This window comes from Oxyura jamaicensis, chromosome 5, assembly GCF_011077185.1.
Source record: "Oxyura jamaicensis isolate SHBP4307 breed ruddy duck chromosome 5, BPBGC_Ojam_1.0, whole genome shotgun sequence".
In the NCBI taxonomy this organism is placed as follows: domain Eukaryota; kingdom Metazoa; phylum Chordata; class Aves; order Anseriformes; family Anatidae; genus Oxyura; species Oxyura jamaicensis.
In genome coordinates this window covers 39,099,109-39,117,027 of record NC_048897.1, presented here as the reverse complement: position 1 = coordinate 39,117,027, position 17,919 = coordinate 39,099,109, and the positions used below count along the sequence as shown (strand labels likewise).

Here is a 17,919-nt window from a genome sequence, read left to right as displayed (position 1 = left end):
ATATGTACAATGTGATAGACTTGAGTCTAATCTTGCAAATATGTTCATGACTGCAGACTCGAATACCTGTTGATCCTGCTCATTTGAGCACAAATGAGTAAGTGTAATTAGGGACTGGCAGGGTCAGGCTCTTAGCTTCACAGCTTCACATAAACCTTTCCACAATCTGTTCTGGGCTAAAAAGTATAGATACAGTATATACTCTGTATACTCCTTTTTTTTTTTTTTTAAAAAAAAAAAAAAAAAAAAAAACAAGTTTTCTACAGCTATCACCCTGTTATTGCTAGACTAAAAATGAACGTTTGGAACAATTGACATTAATCATAAAGGATAAAATTGAGATGCAGCTTCCGATGACTGAATTTCCACTTGAGCCATTTTAAATTGGGTACACTGCAGCCATTTGCGGAGCACAGACGAGCTATTGTTCATTTGTCCTGACCCCTGTAACATTCTTAGGCTGTGATGGTTGACATTGCTCTGGATGGCTTGGAGGCGTAGCTGGAGTCCAGCAGATAAATGCTGTTGAAATAATGCAAAACATTTAGTTTTTCTAATATACTCTAATGTAGTAAATATACTTATTGTCATCAAGTGGTGGTTGTTGGTCAGGGAAAGTTCCTCCACTGCCCCAATGTCACCTTTCTTTCTTCCACAGCCTGCACTGCAGCATTGTCATGAAGGACAAATATTCACACAAAATCACCATGTTTATCAAAACCAACTACATACTTAGGCCACATCCAGCACCTTTATTCCCATTAATAAAATTCTTGAGTGGCAAGCCACACTGGTCCACCTCATTCTTCCTTACAAATAGGGACAGCAGGCACAGTCTTACCCAAGTAGTCCCACAATATCTGGCACGTATATATATGTACATATACATATAGAAATACACACACACATATGTATATGTATGCATTAAAATATATTCACTTTTATATGTAACAAAAATCCATCTTCTGAGTCAAGACTCCCAATCATTATTTGTGACGGAAGTCTCAAACACAAAAAACACAGCTTGGCAACAACTATCTCAGTGAACAGTGTGGAAAGGCTGGGCCGCAAAACCTCATTATTGGAAAGCATTCCAAAAGAAAGAGAGAACAGCACTGAGTACAGTGCAAGTACCGTAGCTGACGCGCTGTGTATGCTCACACCCCAGACCTTCAGTGCTGAGCCATCCAGTGCATCTGGATGTGCTACAATGATCTATTTTCAGAGAGTTTGGAAACCAAGTCTACTGACCTTATTTCCAGAATTTACAGAAATTTGTAACACTGAGAATAAAAGGACAAGTTATTAGAAACAACTTACCTTTAGATTTGACTGTATCATTGGCAACCACATGGGTATTAGCTGTAAGAAGAGATAAGTTCTGTTATTATACAAGTGACTGCAAACGAGCTCCAGTTACTGTGAGACAGAAGGGTCTGTCTATCCCATTTAACTGTCAGAAAGGACACAGACTGAGACATAAATCTTCAAATGTGGTTCTTTACCAATGACGTATGTTTTGGGGCAGATGTCTCTGAGGTAAAGAAGCCAGCTTCCTTTGTTTGCAGCTTGATGAATCACCAGTAGCAATTACTGACAGCCCATTTAATGATCACCTTAGACAATGATGAGAGTACAAAGTAATAAAAAAGGTGTTAAAGGAAATCACTTCTTATTTTCCTGTGAGGGTGTTTTTGTATGCGTAAGTGAGCGATATTGGAATGAATACAGTATATGTTCTGCATTGTGAAGTGAACATGAGGAACTGAAAAAACACAGAGCAGAAGTTCCATTAATAAGACAGATATTTAAATGGCAATCAGCATTTTATAAACCACTAGTCAGTGTCACTGCTTCATTGCAAAATGTGACCTGTAGTCCTGGAAGCACAGACAATCTCTCCTAAATATCCAAAATGACAAGGCAAGGGGGTCTGGCAATCTGTCACCCATGGCTGATATTTATTTCAGTCTCCTGCCCTTCAGAGAACTTTTATTTCTGAGTATGCATAACATGACAAGCTTCTGGAAGACAGACAGACATTTCTAGCAAAAGTATTCACGTTATCCAATATTAATTTAACCACTGAGGTTATTGTTCTAAAATGTTCCTCCAAATGGCATAAAAATTTGCAATTTACCAATTAAGCTACCAGGAGCTGCAAGTTAAACCTAATCACTATTGACAACATTAGATAAAGTGCTGTTTCCCTTGTGCAAGGAATGATAATTGTTTCAATTTCACTGCTGTTTTGCTAGAGAATCATATGCAGCTCTGTCAGGACTGATTACTTAGCCTACCAAATGAAGAACCATATTCAAACCTCAGCATTAACAGAAAGATGAATGCCAAAACAGCTGGAACGCAGCCAGATGCAGTAGATGTGTGAGTTCCGTGTATCATTCTGTGGACTCTCACACCAAATGAAGTGCTTAATAAGGTCCAGAGCACCCAGGTCAAGACGTGGTTTTTGCAGAGGTGGGAATAGGTACATTTAGTGAGAAGCCATGTTCCATACCCTCCTGTGATCAGAAACGTCACTTAAACTTTCATCCAGCATTAATGGAGCTAGCCAGTGGGGACAGGACTGGTGTCAGAAACATGGCAAGCATGAAGGAAGCTAGGCAGAAAACCCAGGGAAGGGAATTCCTCAGGGTCAAGGTACCCCTTTGCCTCTGAACCAATTGTCTGGACGTCTTTTACAGTCAGCTCGGAGAAATACACACTTCTCACACCTACTTTGGAACAAGACAGATATCTAAAGCAGTTAAAGATGAATCATGACCTAAAAATAAATGTTTACATCTATTGACTAAAAAGGGTTTTCTAAGGAACTAGCTCACATTGATATTTATGCTGTAGAAGTCTAAGGTCAGGTACGACTACTGTCATCCCGCACTACTTCTGTCTTTCAGGATCCAGACACACTTAGGGAAACTAAACATCCCACTTCAGGAACAAGAAAGCAAACCTACAGTTGCCAGTTAGATAAATAAGACAGAAGAAATTTTTATTGAAGTGCTTCAGTTTTATGACCTAATCTACAGCCAGCCTTTTTCACACAAAGGAATAATACATAAAGCTAGTTAGAAAAAAACATCTGGGAGAACACACTGCTGTCAGACACTGCCAATTTTTTGGAACTGGTATTTTCAACAGGATCATGTTGATGCCAGTGCAAGTTTTGATAGAAACCTGTCTGGAGAACAGACTGATTGCTGTACTTTTTTGGTTCCCCAGTTCTGCTGCCTGCCCAGGTCTCTAGAAATCTACTTTGCAGCCACTGGTGAGTTGCCTATAACCCCTGGGTCTCTGGAAATGATGCTGTGGTTTGCTGAACTGCTCTCTTCTCTTCTCTAGGCTAATCTGCATCAGTGGCTGTCCTACGATAGCTGTTTTCCCCACTTTCTTTGACCTAGGAAACCAGGAGCAAAGCTGAACACTATCACTTCAGTCCTCCTAAAGTGGAGTGCCTTCCTCAGAGAAAAAATTAATTGATTAAATATATACATGGGTATGTATACATCTGTGTAAGTCCATACATACACAGACACGCGTGTGTGTGCACTATCTCACTCCAACTTAGAAAGGAAAATAAACACATAATGGTTGAAATGTATTCACATGAAAGAGACTTCATTTTCCTCGCCAGATCAGTCAAGATCGCCTATAAGTCAGATCCAAAAATCATCCTCTAAGAAAACAGGAAATGGCTCAAAGACCATAGATAGCAATTAAAGACATGTCTCAGTAAGCTCAGGACGAGGTTAATAGCCAACACAGTACCAGGAGGAGGAATCCTCACAGCATCAAAACAAGGAGGAGACGAAGGACTGCATATATCCAGCACAAAGAAAGAAAGCTCTTCTTTCAGTGAAGGAGGGCTGAATTGTTCACATCTTCTCTTTCTCTCTTGTTTTAGGACAAATTTTCAGAAAACGGCCACTTAGAACAGCTATCCCCTGAACAGCCTGGCATCATGTGATATCTTCTCATTGCGGTGCATTAGAAATGTGTGTGTTGGATCATGCGTTTTTACACAATGACTTCATTAACAAGAGAAGTTTTTGCAGCACCTGGATTCTTCAGGTGGAATAAAAGACATTGCAGTAATTATTATGTGAATGATAAATCATCAGGATTTAACAATGCTATTGTGCCCATTTCCAAGGTGATGTCATTGGGAATTATTACTTTTGCTGAAAGAATGTAGGGGAAAACTAGGATAAATACTTACACAATTAATTAGTTTTAGAAAAAAAAAATAGTAACCTGGGACTACGAATCCTCTAATACTATTATGCCTGCAGATGTTCCCATGGGATTGCTTCTTAGGGCTAAGTAATGGGGATGTTCCCATGGGATTGCTTCTTAGGGCTAAGTAATTTGGTTGTCCAGATTCTTCTCCTTCACCTCCAATCTACTGAACATGAAACAAAGCTTAGCACCTTAACTGAATTTCATGGGTTTACAAGCTTGATTTTGTAGTAACAAAACCTGATTTAACCTGATTTAGCATATTATTGATACTGAAATCAGATCACTGATATAATCTGAAATACAAATCTCTGGAAGTGGTGATAGGAATTTAGCCCTAAAGGCCTCTTTTTTTACAGCTTTAAAGCCATTCTTCCATCTTCTTTAAAGACATATCCTTGTCAAATTCTGGATGTTTGGGACTGCCCACAGCTCCTCTAGGGAGAGCCACACTCAGTCTGATGTCTGATGTCCTACACTGACAATTTCTGTAGTGAATTGAGTCACTGCTGACAATAAATGTATGTTTTCACAATGAATGTGAATACTTTCAGGCCAGTTAACATTAACACCTTTAATTTTAGCTACTGTATTTTCTATTCCTCCTTGACCATAAAAGACTAGAGTAAAATAACAGTGAAAAGTTTCCTTTATGGCAACAGAAGAACTACATAAGCCAACGTATTTCAGCTAGATGAATTTCAGTTCAGAAAAAAATCAGTTGCATTTAACTACTTGGTTTGTTACAATTTTCTGGGAAAAAGAACTTCAGAATAACATGATGGGAAAACATGCAAAAAGGCTAGTGAAATTGATTCATGCTTGTGCATCTACTCCAATCCTTTGAACATCTATTCTGTTCCTATCTGGGTAGTATAAAAAATGCACAGAAGACTATTGATTTCAAAAGGAGTTTTTTCATGAATGAAGCATGCATTATTTGATTTCTTTTACTCAAAGAGTAGCTTGTTACACATCCTAGGGGAAGAAGATTCACTATCAAGTAGTATTTGACCAAGAAAGCCACGTAGGCATATAAGAATAAAGCCACTATGATATGAGGCTTTGTTATCAGCCTAAAAGAATGTAAGGATCTGTACAATGAGGTGGATCTCCAAAGAATCTGTGATGGTTTAATGTTGCAGAATGGCTAAAAATTCAGACAGTACCTCCTAGAAGTTCTTATAAGGTCAGTGACACCAGTTGGGTCCCTTAGAGGAATAAGACCATTGCAACAATGGAAAGAGGATCAGAAGTTCATTCCCAAAAATCAGGTGAATTTGGATTTTAGATTATGTTCTGGTCTTACTAGAGATTTTATTTTTTGTTTTGCTCTACTAGATTTTATTTCTGCACTAAAAATTCAACCTCAGTTGTTGTTTTTTTTGAGTTGCAGGAAAGCAAGGGACAGTATCTCTAGAAATCACAATAAACAGACAACACCCTTAATTAAATATTCATGACGTGGTATGCCTACCTTTACAAAGATAGTGGAGTTGCATTCCTGTAAAGCCTCCATTAAACTAATCACATGTAGACACACCATTTCCACCATCTTGAAAAAAATAAAATAAAGCACAGAACCAAATTAATGTCCAGTGTTGTACACTAAGACAACAATCCCTAAAAAGAATCTTGTTGTATTTGGTTGGCAGTTATAATGAATCACTAGATGTGTAATTATCATCTACACATAAGATTAAGTATTACATGTATATACAAGGCATATTTTTCTTTATTTAGACTTCCCCTGATACCGGAGCACCTGGTAAATATTTCCAAGTATTTAATGCATTTTAATTCCTATCACACATCATAACAAGTTGCCTTCAGCTTTCTTCCTGTCAGACATCATAAATCCTTTTACATGCCTTTGTAGTTCTCATCAATCAAAAGTGTCAGAAATTGATATTTTTATTTACTGAATCTGTTGAAAATTAACAGAGCCACAAAAAAAGTATCTTTTTCCCCCTCTCCTATCAAAGAAAATTTATTGTTCTGAACTGGCAGCTAGTCCATAATTCTTCCATTTGTACCATGAATTATGACAGCTGCAAATATCATTTATTTGGAGGTAGACAGCATTTTATATTTTATATTATTTAAATTCATAGGTACAAGACAAATATCTTCAGCCAACAGTAAGTACTTACAGTGCCTGCATGAACTGCGTGTACACTCCCCTCGATAATAATAACCTTAGCTTTTATGTCGTGTTTTTTTTTTTTAATCTTCAAAGTGCTTTACAAACACTAACTAATTAACTTCATAACACCCGTGTGAGATGGGCAACTATTATTATCACATTTCAGAGATCAAGTACTGAGGCAGATAGTTTAATAACTTGCACTACAGACACTTAATGAGACACTTTCCCAGAATAAGGGTTGTAACTTGGGACTTCCAGGTCATATTCTTGTCCTAAGGGTTGACATTTCCTTTTGCGTCTGACTAAACAACTGTCTAGTTAGTAGCACTATGCACAGCTCCCATTCAGAGGTGAAAAAATCATTTAAATACAACTTTAGGTGGTCCTTGCCTAATATAGGCAAGCCACAAGGAAAGGGTGAACATTTCTCTTTCAAACTTTATCTCTAGGGGTGCCCTCTTCAAGTCATTCACTGCTCAAAAATGTTTCCAGAGATATCTATGTGGCTTATTTCTGTTGAGGAACCAATGGGTTATGAGTAGTCAAATGTCAGCAATGTTTGTTTTTCACCATTGTGTAGTAAAAATATTGAAATGGTTATTCACAGAATTATCCTAAAACAGTTGCTCTTGTAAATCAGAGTAAGATGAAACAATAGGGCCAATGTGAAAAGTAGGAATATAAATAAAATGAGACTTGAAGAAGAGAAATAAGATGAGACTTGAAGCAGGGAGCCCTTAACACAACAAGCAGTGACTCTAGCTCTTGAATGCCATGACCCCATTTCTGGCAGATCCTGGCTATGTATATAGATCCTGTCTCAGGTCCACTGCAAGGTTAGACCACCACAAATTCGCTTTCGCTTTAGTTTCTCAAAAGCACCCAAGTTGCTTTAGAAAGTTATTCAGCGTCTGATGTATTCCACTGAAATGTGGAAGCAAAGCCAAGCCCTCTGAGTGTAATCTGTACTGAATCTGTGCACAGCATCTGACTCACCACTTTGTTATGTGCCATTAGCTGTAGGATGCTAGGTGTCACTCGGCTCCAGAACTCCAGGGCTGTAAGGATTGCTGTAAAGCTAAATTCGTTCTGATTCTGGACTGTCGGAGCTACTGCCGTTTGTTCACAATACACTGTCCAGAGCTGAGCAAATATAAATGCATGGAAGAGGGAACACATGTGCAGAACAGATGTCTGTAGAAATAGAAAAGAGAGGACAATGTTTATTGAAATAAGTGTATTTGGGTATAGTGCAGAAGCTTTCATCGAAGTACTCCTCGGTCATGCAATGCACTGTGCAGTCCTGCCCCTCATTCCAGAATATTTTCCTCTGATTAGGAACTAACCAAGGATGTTTGATAACATCTTCTCCATGTTTAAAAACTGTTTTTGTATCTAGAAACTAAAAATTACATTTAAAAACACAATCCCATGCAATCTTAATATATGACATTAAGGTCAGTCCCTTTAAAGAAAAGGTTAGTTTTGCAGAACAGCGACTCAGAGCTTGTTCTGAAACTTTCTTGATGGAAAACTCCCACCACCGTCTATAGGAGGCCTGGAAGCTGGGACATGTATGTCTCCATTTCAAAGATGCTGCTGGGGTACATCAGTAAGTCTGATCACCTACAAGGAAAGATATCACACAAAGTACATCATCTTACACCTGTCATCCATTTCTATCTTGCTGGGATACAACTGCTCTCAGTCCATGTAAAGCTAACGGAGAATTCATCCCGCATACTCAAGCATGACTTGGCTAGTAAGTGTCACATTTTGTAATGTCTGAGCCTCCAAAAGTGCTGGACATTACCTACTCCATTATAAGAAAGATGTTGCTGGTCAGAGATGTTTTCCTCAGTCTAACACTGCAACAGTGATTCATGCTCTGTGGCAGTATGACTGCACCAAACATTGCAATGGTTGCTTGGTAACTGGAAAGAGGTATTTGAAAGAGAAAAAAAAAAAAAAAAAGCCAGAAGACATGAATGGAAGCACCAGTGCCTTGGTTGGGTGAGGGGAAAGAAAGGGAGGATTTTCAGTATCAGACAAATGTGTGATCATTCTGCTTCTTTAGTTAATAAAATCCTGGTTGGTGTCAGAGTACTGCTATATCTGTGTTAAGCTACTGTTGCAAATTGCTTACAATTTGCAATAATATTTCTTGTCAAGAGCACCTTCAGAAAAAAAAGAAAAAAAAGTTGTGCTTGAACCATCACAGTTTGTAATTGACTCACAGCATTTATAGCTTATCCAGTACTACTATACATGTATAAAAGAATAAGCAATTCTCTAGAGATTTGCTACAGAGATGGTCATTGCTAAAGGTTCGGTCTGGAATTCAGTTTTTCCTTCCTTATTCCTGTGCTGAGATATTTTGAAAAAGTTAAATCTCAAACTTACTTGTAGTGATTTGATCACCAGTTTTCTACGCGTGAAGAGGTAGCTATGCCAGAAAAATGATAGATTCTTTTGTTCCCTTGATTTTTTTCCCTCTTTTTTTCCTATGAAGAAATAAATACTCCCAAGTTGTCCGCTTTAATCCAGTGGGATCTTTTCTTATAAAATAAGGCAAACAGTTCTAAAACTCAAAACTGTATTAGTGGATTACTTCAGAAAAGCAGTCCATGGGATACTGTGCTGGAAATAAAAGCCATTTTAAACAGGACATGAGTTTACATGATTTAGTTTTGATGATATTTAGAAAAGTTTAAAATTTCACATCACAATAAAAATACAAGTTAGTGATAAGTATTTTCAATAGTAAGGCCAGTATATACCACATCTCCTCTTAAAACACAGAATCCCTTACCTTCGATTGCTCTGGAAACCCAATCAGAATAACAATAAGGTGGTCAGCAATTTGTGAACCTGCATCCAGTGGAATAGGCATGCAAGATGATGGAGAATTTGGACAGACAACATTGTGTGTCAGAGACCCCAGGAGTAGCCAGGACAGCAAACGAATATGTGAAACACATTCTATGAACTCTTTGGGCCTGTCAAGAAAGAGCGGATTTTATAATGCTGCAAAGTTTTCTATTTTTCCCCCAAACAAAGAGCCTCTTTAAACACTTTGCAGATGCAGTCTTAACTGTGCTGGAGGCACAAATCATTGGCAGAACTTACAAGAAGACTAGAATCACAAAGAACTTAATGGACTTGACAACCTTTAACAAGTCCAACAGAACACACTTGGTGGGCTGGGCCTAAGAAATGGTTTCTCTAAAAGACTAGAACATGCACAGTCTCACTGGTTCCATACACAGTGATTTTTTACACAGAAATCATCAAATCAGAAGAGCTGCCCAAGTGAAAGTGCTCCTTCCAGGTCCCCTAGACAGTGTATGGCTGACAAGGCTATGCCAGGAAATTCTTCATTCCAGGGCTAGCTCCAAGACAGGCGCCCTACCTTACTTTTGCTGTGTTGCACTTCTCCACAGGTAAAGTGGAGTTAATTTCTCTTCTCCTTAGCCTCTCCTTGGACATTTGGACTGCATGCTTTTAAGGGCAGGGACAGACTATGCTTTTTTGTGACACTTATTACTTATTCATCTAGTGCTATCTTCAACTGTAAAGCAATTGTGCTTAATCAATCTGAAAAGGAATAGTACTTTTTTAGTATCATCTTGTCTATCCCCTTGCTGTTAAAGAATTCAAACTACATACTCATTTGAATTCATAGGCTTAGGAAAATCAATTGATTTTAGATCAAGAAACCACTACCTAGGAGGCCACTCACTACTGTTATTCATTTCTAATTTCATGTTGTTGTCAAGCACTCACAGAACCAAAGAGGCATTCCATTATTTTTTTTTTCTTTGTATAGACTCTGATAAAATGCTCATCTTCAAGTACCTACAGGGATTCCCGATCTTGGAACATATAATGCAATTTTTACACATGTGAAACCAAAGCCCAAAGAGGTAACAATTCCTTATTTCCAAAACTAGGTATGTACACAGAAGTATATGCAGACATATCTGTAGGACTGGAGCCCAAGCAGCCTACTCCCCAGAAGCCTGGGGCAGGAAGTCTGGAACAAAGTTGGGACAAAAATACTGATTTGTTAAAACACAGTCCAGTGGGCTACACTCAAAACATCTCATTTGCTATCACTGTAAGACAAGGGACAGTATTTTGCTCTTCTTTTTGATCGTAAGACACTGCATACTCTCACAGCAAACAAAAATAACAAACGTCTTGAAGAGCAGGATTTCTCTCATCTAACTTCACTAGGTGAAGTCAGTATTTTTACTGACATCTGAATAGCTTTACGCTTACAAATCTCACTCATTTGTTCTCAGTATTACGAGCATTTCTCATTTTTCTCCCACCATATTTTATACAAGTCTAGGACTGCTCAAGTACTTGCATGCTTTTCACTGTCTGTATCTAGATCAAGAATCAAGTTCATTTCCAGTGAACTCCAGTCAAGTCAAAGGAGTTACTTCCGCTGTCTCTTTGGTCTGTACTTTAAAAGTTGCACTGATGACCTCCTCTGGTAAGGATCTGGGAGCTGCTGACCAGCTGTTTCAATGTCCCAAGGCCACCACTCCCAAACTGTGCATCCTACCTATTCAAACCATCAATAAACAGAATTCCATGAAGATTTCTAATTCATTTTAGTATTCCTTTTTGTGGAAAAGCTTCCTCACCCTTGTTGCATCGCAGAAGGAGGATGGTAAAGCCAAGGCAAATATCGGATCACAGCTTTGTTGTCTCTGTGGTTTCCTCGTGTGATTTCCATAGCAGCAATCTGAGCTAAACCAACTTTCAGATGCCCACCAAATGTGTCTTCATGCAGTGGCTGAGAACAAGTCTTCATGTGACTCTGCAAAGCAAAGATCTTATTTCATACCTGAAACTAATATTCTATTTCACTTCCCTGCAGTTTCTATCTCAAGGTCTCTCTCTACCTGTGTCTATAAAAATACAAAACTCAGAAACAGGTTTAAAAAAATATCCAGTCCCTATATTAGTAACAGTATTATGATGCAGCTTTTTCCATGGAGCCCATATTTTCAAAAGACCACACAAAAGGTGAATTATACAAAATGAAGAAGCACCTTTTGTACCAGCAAACTCAGCAGCTGATAAGTACAAACTAATGGCTGCACATTCGGACAGTTTAACTGAAGATCAAAGAATCCAACCATGTAACAAGGTAGCACTCTGGGCAGGAAATGCCATCTTTGTGTGATATTTCATTTACACGTACAGAAAAGACGTCTATCATTTACCAATGGTATGACTGTGTTGCTCTATTCATTTGCTACAAATGCCTTTAAGCCATGGAAATATAAGGACTAAACCTTTTGCCAAGAAACCTGCATACATTTCTACCTGGGAAAATAATTATCCTGTTTTGACAGCTGTAAGGAACATTGCACTGGTGATCCTTGAGATCCTTCAATACTTGAAGCTAACTTTGCATTACCTTCTGTCCCTGGACTAACACATGCTGAGTGCATGCGTGTACTTAAATGACAAACATATACTTTGCACAAGAAAAAACAGGCTATCAGTAATTAAATTATTATAACAGGATAAAAATCAGTGGATCGGTAATATTTTATAAAAGATAAGGATCTGACTCCACCAACTTGTACTCTGAAAGATCACTTTAAGTCTCTTTCAAAAGAAAAAAGAAATGTATCAGCATGTATACCTAATGATTTTGCTAAAGAGACAGGTATAAAGGATAGAGAGGTATGTAGGCAGATATATTCTTCAAAAATAATGGAATTTTCTAATTAAAAACCTATACGAGCTCTAGCAATTAAAATATTATCCCCAAGGGAAAAAAAAAAAAAAAAAAAAAAAAGTACACTAATATGAACAGAAACAGTAAACTGGAATGTGATTATCTTAAGAATTAACATTTATACTTTGCTTATAATGCAATAGTTGTTATACAGGACTGAAAATAATTAACTTCTTTCACAGAGACTGTTCTCAGACGCACAAAATAAGACACCAGAAATGAATAAACAACTTTAACCACCTCTGCTGAATTCCTATAGAGTGGTTTTTCTTTTACATATAATAGCATTTAATAACTTTTTCTCAATTTTTGTGTTTTTTCTTCTGCGAAACATCACTCAAAATTTGAGAACAAAGATTAATCTTTTGCTGTTTGATTGCAACTTGTCATATAAAGCATATGACATCCTTTGTGTGAATGCGGTAGTCCAGATGCGGTTGATAATACGTACTCGTAGCAAGAAATTGTACAACTGGAAGATCTTAGGTCTCACTTCCTAAGAACACATTATGTGAATAAAACCCAGCAACACAAGTAATTATATTAAATCATCTTAAATGAAGTGAATCTAGATGTTGTAAATTTGTTTAAAGTTTTGATTATTTCTAAACTTAGAAACATTTGCAGTATTTTCCTATCACAGAAGCACATGTAACTTTCTCTAAAGATCCTACCAGAATCCAAAAGTGAAAAATCTGCCTTCTCAAATTCCATCTTATTTAATAAGATCTGCCTTTTCATTTTGCAACGACAGACAAAGCTTATTCTTCACAATACATAAAATTACAGTTATTTTTGACTCTGCTAAGTTCACCTTTTTCTCAGAGTCCTGTATTACAGGGACTCATATTACATGGAATCAAATCAAAACAACACAAAATTTAGACTGTTTGGTTCTGATTTCATTTTAAATGCTACAGAGTACAAATCTGGGGAGCTTCTTGTCTAATTTCAAAACATAAATGTGACAAACTGGGTAAAGTGTTTGTTCATGTTCTAGCTATATCTGGGTGCAAAAATGTCATAAATAAATAGTCCTACCAAGAATAAGAAAGCATAAGAAATCAACATAATCATTGTAAGAGCATTTCTAAAAATCAGGCTACAGTTCAAGGGAAAAAGGAGTACAAAGAAAAAGTGCAAGTAGGAGAGATCTTTCTACAGAAACTTTTTACAAAGAAGATATGATAACTGCAAGTGTTTACAAATAAATTTTTCCCATTCCCCATTTCTGTGGAAGTGGCAAAAGAGATGTATCTCTGTATCATTTATGATTTATTTGCCAATCTATTTTGAAAGCAGTTCTGAACTGGAAGAGAAATGGGTGAATAGCTTTAAAAAGATACAGTGCAAAGGCAATCCAACTGAGCTTAAAATGATTAATTCATTTGTACTTTGAAGTATATTTCTAGTCCAGCACAAAAGGCTGCTTCTCTTTATTGCAGGATTTCGTTTAAAGCTCATTGGGATTCAAGGCATAGGGCCAACAGGGTAAGAACTTATAAAAAGGTGTTTTGTCCAGAAAAACAAGGTTACTGTGAGTTTCAAGAGATGTCATTTTCAGTTCCTCTGGGATTCTTCCTCCTTTATGGTAAGTAGTATTATGTTGCAGTGAAGTGTACCCTCTGGGGCATGGTGTGGGATCAAGGGGGCAAGGGGAGAGTGAGCAAGCAAGCATAAATGAGTAGGGCAAAAATTCTAACATCATTGCTTCATAAGAAAACCTCCAGTATCAAAATCCACTACAGGTTATCATTTTTCCTGTCTTGCTTGTAACAGAAATTTCATATGAACTCACAGCATGAAACACTCCAGTGTGTTGCCAGTAACTTTCAACAGGATTAGTGCAATATTTGAGGCCCTTTCAGGGAAACACCATACTCATTTCTGAGAAAAAGAGAAGTGACTAATCTACAACAGCTCTAACACTTAAATATTAAAAATAATAATATAAAGTCAGTCATCCTCAAAGACTTCCAATGGTTTCTTCCATTGGCAGGTTAATTAAAGAAAATATATTAAAAACAAACAGATACACACACACACACATTTTAGATTATGTATGCCCATAACCAACCTTTAATTTGGTCAAGGTATGCATATCTGCAATGAAATCCAGCACTTCCCCAACATACTGCCTCATGCATTCCATTGCTGCTGTTCCACACTAGAATATAAAAGAATTATGTTTAAGCACCAATTTTTGAATCTCTTAGTGTTTTTCTCTTTGCTTCTTGTTCACCAGAACACAAGTTCTTGTCTGACTACAGTTCTTTATTTTACTTTTCAGTTGAATTACTTTAATTAGGAATAGGCATTCTTTGATGTTTTTCTTCTCACTGTATTTGCCCTCTTATCTGATCATAGCATAAAGATAGACTGGGCACTGTAGCTTCTTCATGCATCATAAAATACTCTTATCTGTAACAGCAGTGAAAGATCAACTGATGAAACTTTCAATAATATCCTTGTCATGCATCTGAAATTTACAGCAGACCAGAATCACAGTCTTAAAAAATCGATGAGAGTTTAACAACCCAGTTGTTCAACCAGCTGAGCACTTCCGCAAGTAAAACCAATCAGATACAATCCCAGAAAACAAATTATGCACAGATGCCCTCACAATCACATGAATTATGATGGACAAACAGGGTAAGTGACTGGCTTCATGTATTTTATGTGTAAACATCACTGAAATGTACACTGATGGAATTTGGTACTTTTTTTTTTTTTTTTTTACACTAACAAAGGTTTTGGGGATCTTCCTGTTATGAAGTCATATGGCATTTTAATGGCACTCAAGACAGTTACAATTTTCAAAACAGGATGCATGGGTGGTTACAAGGGATGAATCCAATCCAATTTGACCATAAAGTTGTAAGCATTGAGAAATGGTCTGTGCCAGAGCAAGAACAACCACAAAGGGAAAAGAAAAGGACTCAGTGCGGTGCTTGTATTCTCACAGTACACACTTTCATGGTTCCTTTCCAAGATCAGTGAAAAATGCCAGTCTGGCCTTCAGCTAGTACAAGACATATCCAAGATGTGCAAAGCAGTCAGTTGATCAAAGCTGTCAGATTAAATAAAGGCTTCTGACAGACCAGAGAACCCTGGAGAAAAGCTTCCAGAAGGTGATATGACTGACCCATGAGCCATCATATAATGTTTCTATGTTAATAATCTACAGTGAAGATAATTCTAGCTGAATTCAAGGGGAACTATGAATGTTCAACATTCCTCACCATCGAGTCTATATATGCTTTATTTTTAGGGGCCAAGTGTAGGCAATGCTTAACTTTAGAGGCTAGATGAAATTATGATCTTTCATAGATGAAATTATTAGGTATCTTTCTTCTTAAGGTGGCAAAAAAAAAAACTATTGTACCGAGTCATAGGCTAAGGACGAAATATTGCAAAATGCTTATAGGGGAAAAATATTCTCTGATCTTTACTTAATAACCTGTGCTTTGAAACATGGGAACACAAAATTATCTGAGTATACAAATGAATCAAATTTAGTTTTGATCACAGAAGTATTAAGCCATAATTGAGTTTTAGTGGCTGAAAGTTGAAAAAAACTGTTAGTGTTCTATTTTTAAGGAACTGATCTGAGTGCTTCTCATTTTTCTAAGTTAGTATCCATCTACACGGTGCTGAACTATAACACCTTCTGGCTTTTCAAATGCTATGCGTGTGAGTTCCCTTGACAGAACAAAAAACAGTAAAATAAGGTCAGTGACAGCATATCCTCCATCCAGTTTATGTGGAGTAAGGACCCCACATGGGCTCTATATTACTAAGTGACATAATTATAAAAGACACTATGCTCAAACCTCTGAAAAAAAATGTTCTGGTGCAAGACTTCTCCCCAGCCTTTTGTTTCATTCAAGGTTCTCTATTATTTCTTCTGAAATAATCACTTTCCTACCATACCTTGTAAAATCTATTTAAAGATGTTACCTCTATCTATTTAAACCAAATTAAAACTTTCCACTGGGAGAAATGTCTTACTAAATATATGAATTTAAAACAAAACAAAACAAAACAAAATAAAAACACACCAAAACAAATAAACAAACAAACAAAAACACACTTCAGAAGGTATATAGGAAAAGACCTGATAGGTCACCCCTAAAACTGTCAAATACATGTACAGAACCAGTTCGTGGTCTGGCTGGGATGGAGTTAGCTTTCCCTGCAGTGGCCCATATAGTGCCGTGCTCTGCCCCTGCAGCTAAAACAGCCCTGATAGCACACCAATGCTTTGTCCGTTGCTGAGCAGGGCTGGCGCAGGAACCAGACTCTCTCCAAACCTCAAAAAGTTTGGGGGTGGACAAGAAGTGGGGAAGGGACATCACCAGGGCTGACCTAAACCAACCAAAGGGATATTCCATGCCATACAGTGTCACAGTCAGCAATAAAAGGTGGGAAAGGGGAACAAAAGGGGAAGCACTCGCTATGAAGACTCCAAACAACCACTATACATATTGAGGCACTGCTTCCCAGGCACGGCCAAACATCACTCATTGATGGAAAGTAGACAATAATTGTTTTTTTTTTTTCCTCTTTGCTTCTGTGTGGCACTTGTTTTTTCCTGTCTCTTTTCCCTTTAATTAAATTATCCTCATCTCAACTGCCTCAAGCCTTTTTCTTTCCATCATACTTTTTTCTCACCCTCTTCTTTTGAGGAGGGGAAGTACAAGAGCAGTTGTGGTGGAGATTAACTGCAGGGTAAAACAACCACTGGCAATACCTCAGTCAGCTGTTGGGGTATTCAGTGACATGTCATGGAAGGAGTCAAGCCCTCCAACTGTGCTACTTCCTTGCACATTCACCAGCCATGTTTTCAACACCTAAGCAATGATGAGCATTGATAATTCAACTACATTCATCAGTAGGATATATATGAATGCTTTATATTAGCAGAAAAATGCCATTAACTCAATTTTTTAAGCAAATTATCTTTTGTCAGAACGGAGGCAATGGCTTGTAGTTTCCCAGTCTGATGCCATTTTTTGAGGCATTCAGCTGGTCTGTTCTCCAAATTTTGTCTTCTTGAGCACAGGCTCCAGCTAAAGGCAGATGTGATTTAAGATTATTAGTAAGGGAAGCAGTATTATGTCCAAAACTTTTCAACATTAATAAAAAGGAAAAAGCATGTCAACTTCTGCCTGCAATATACCTTGCTAGCCAGAGGAGAAATAAAAAGAACATTCAAACGAAGCATAATGAGCTATGACATATTTTTAAAAGCCAAAACTAAGAGATGTTTGATTCAGTACTTACTCCAGGCATAGAGGCAATCATCTGTTTATGCAAGATTGTTGACTCAGCTAGTTTAGTTCCAGCATCTGCACAAACAAACTAAGAAGAAATTAAAGATGAGATTTTTTAAAATTATTTGTGGAGGAACCTGAAAACCCTAATAAGTTATTTATGACTTCATTATGATCACTTCAGATCTCTTCTTGCTTATATTTATCGTAATTTGCCCTTAGAACTCTCTTCCTTGATAAAGAATTCAGTTTGCTCACTGTTATAAATGAGACAAATTTAATGAAAAAAATTGACTTTAATATGCTTGATGAACATGCACATGCTGTGCAGAAGCAACTTTAAGAATATTATGTAATAAATCAAGTTTTCCTTTATAAGCATAAATATTTATCTTTGCCATTCCTTGGACATATACAATCATAGAATCTTTTAGGTTGGAAAAGACCTCTAAGACCATTGAGTTCAACTG

General features: G+C 37.3%; 1 protein-coding gene across 12 annotated transcripts in view; it reads right to left on the bottom strand.

The window, feature by feature from the left end:
* Window positions 1-247: 247 nt before the first annotated feature.
* UNC79 (unc-79 homolog, NALCN channel complex subunit) overlaps window positions 248-17,919 on the bottom strand; it is a 103,804-nt gene continuing 86,132 nt past the window's right edge. For 11 of the 12 annotated variants that reach the window (XM_035327812.1, XM_035327814.1, XM_035327816.1 and 8 more), the window contains 8 exons: window positions 17,460-17,537; window positions 14,251-14,340; window positions 11,065-11,240; window positions 9,219-9,405; window positions 7,403-7,600; window positions 5,735-5,812; window positions 1,321-1,362; window positions 248-522 (listed from right to left, as the gene is read on the bottom strand). In XM_035327812.1, the coding sequence (XP_035183703.1) occupies window positions 322-522; window positions 1,321-1,362; window positions 5,735-5,812; window positions 7,403-7,600; window positions 9,219-9,405; window positions 11,065-11,240; window positions 14,251-14,340; window positions 17,460-17,537 (1,050 nt within the window). In that variant the 3' untranslated portion in view covers window positions 248-321. Of the gene's footprint in view, window positions 523-1,320; window positions 1,363-5,734; window positions 5,813-7,402; window positions 7,601-9,218; window positions 9,406-11,064; window positions 11,241-14,250; window positions 14,341-17,459; window positions 17,538-17,919 lie in introns of those variants that run through there. The other variant, XR_004751285.1, reaches the window with a different exon arrangement.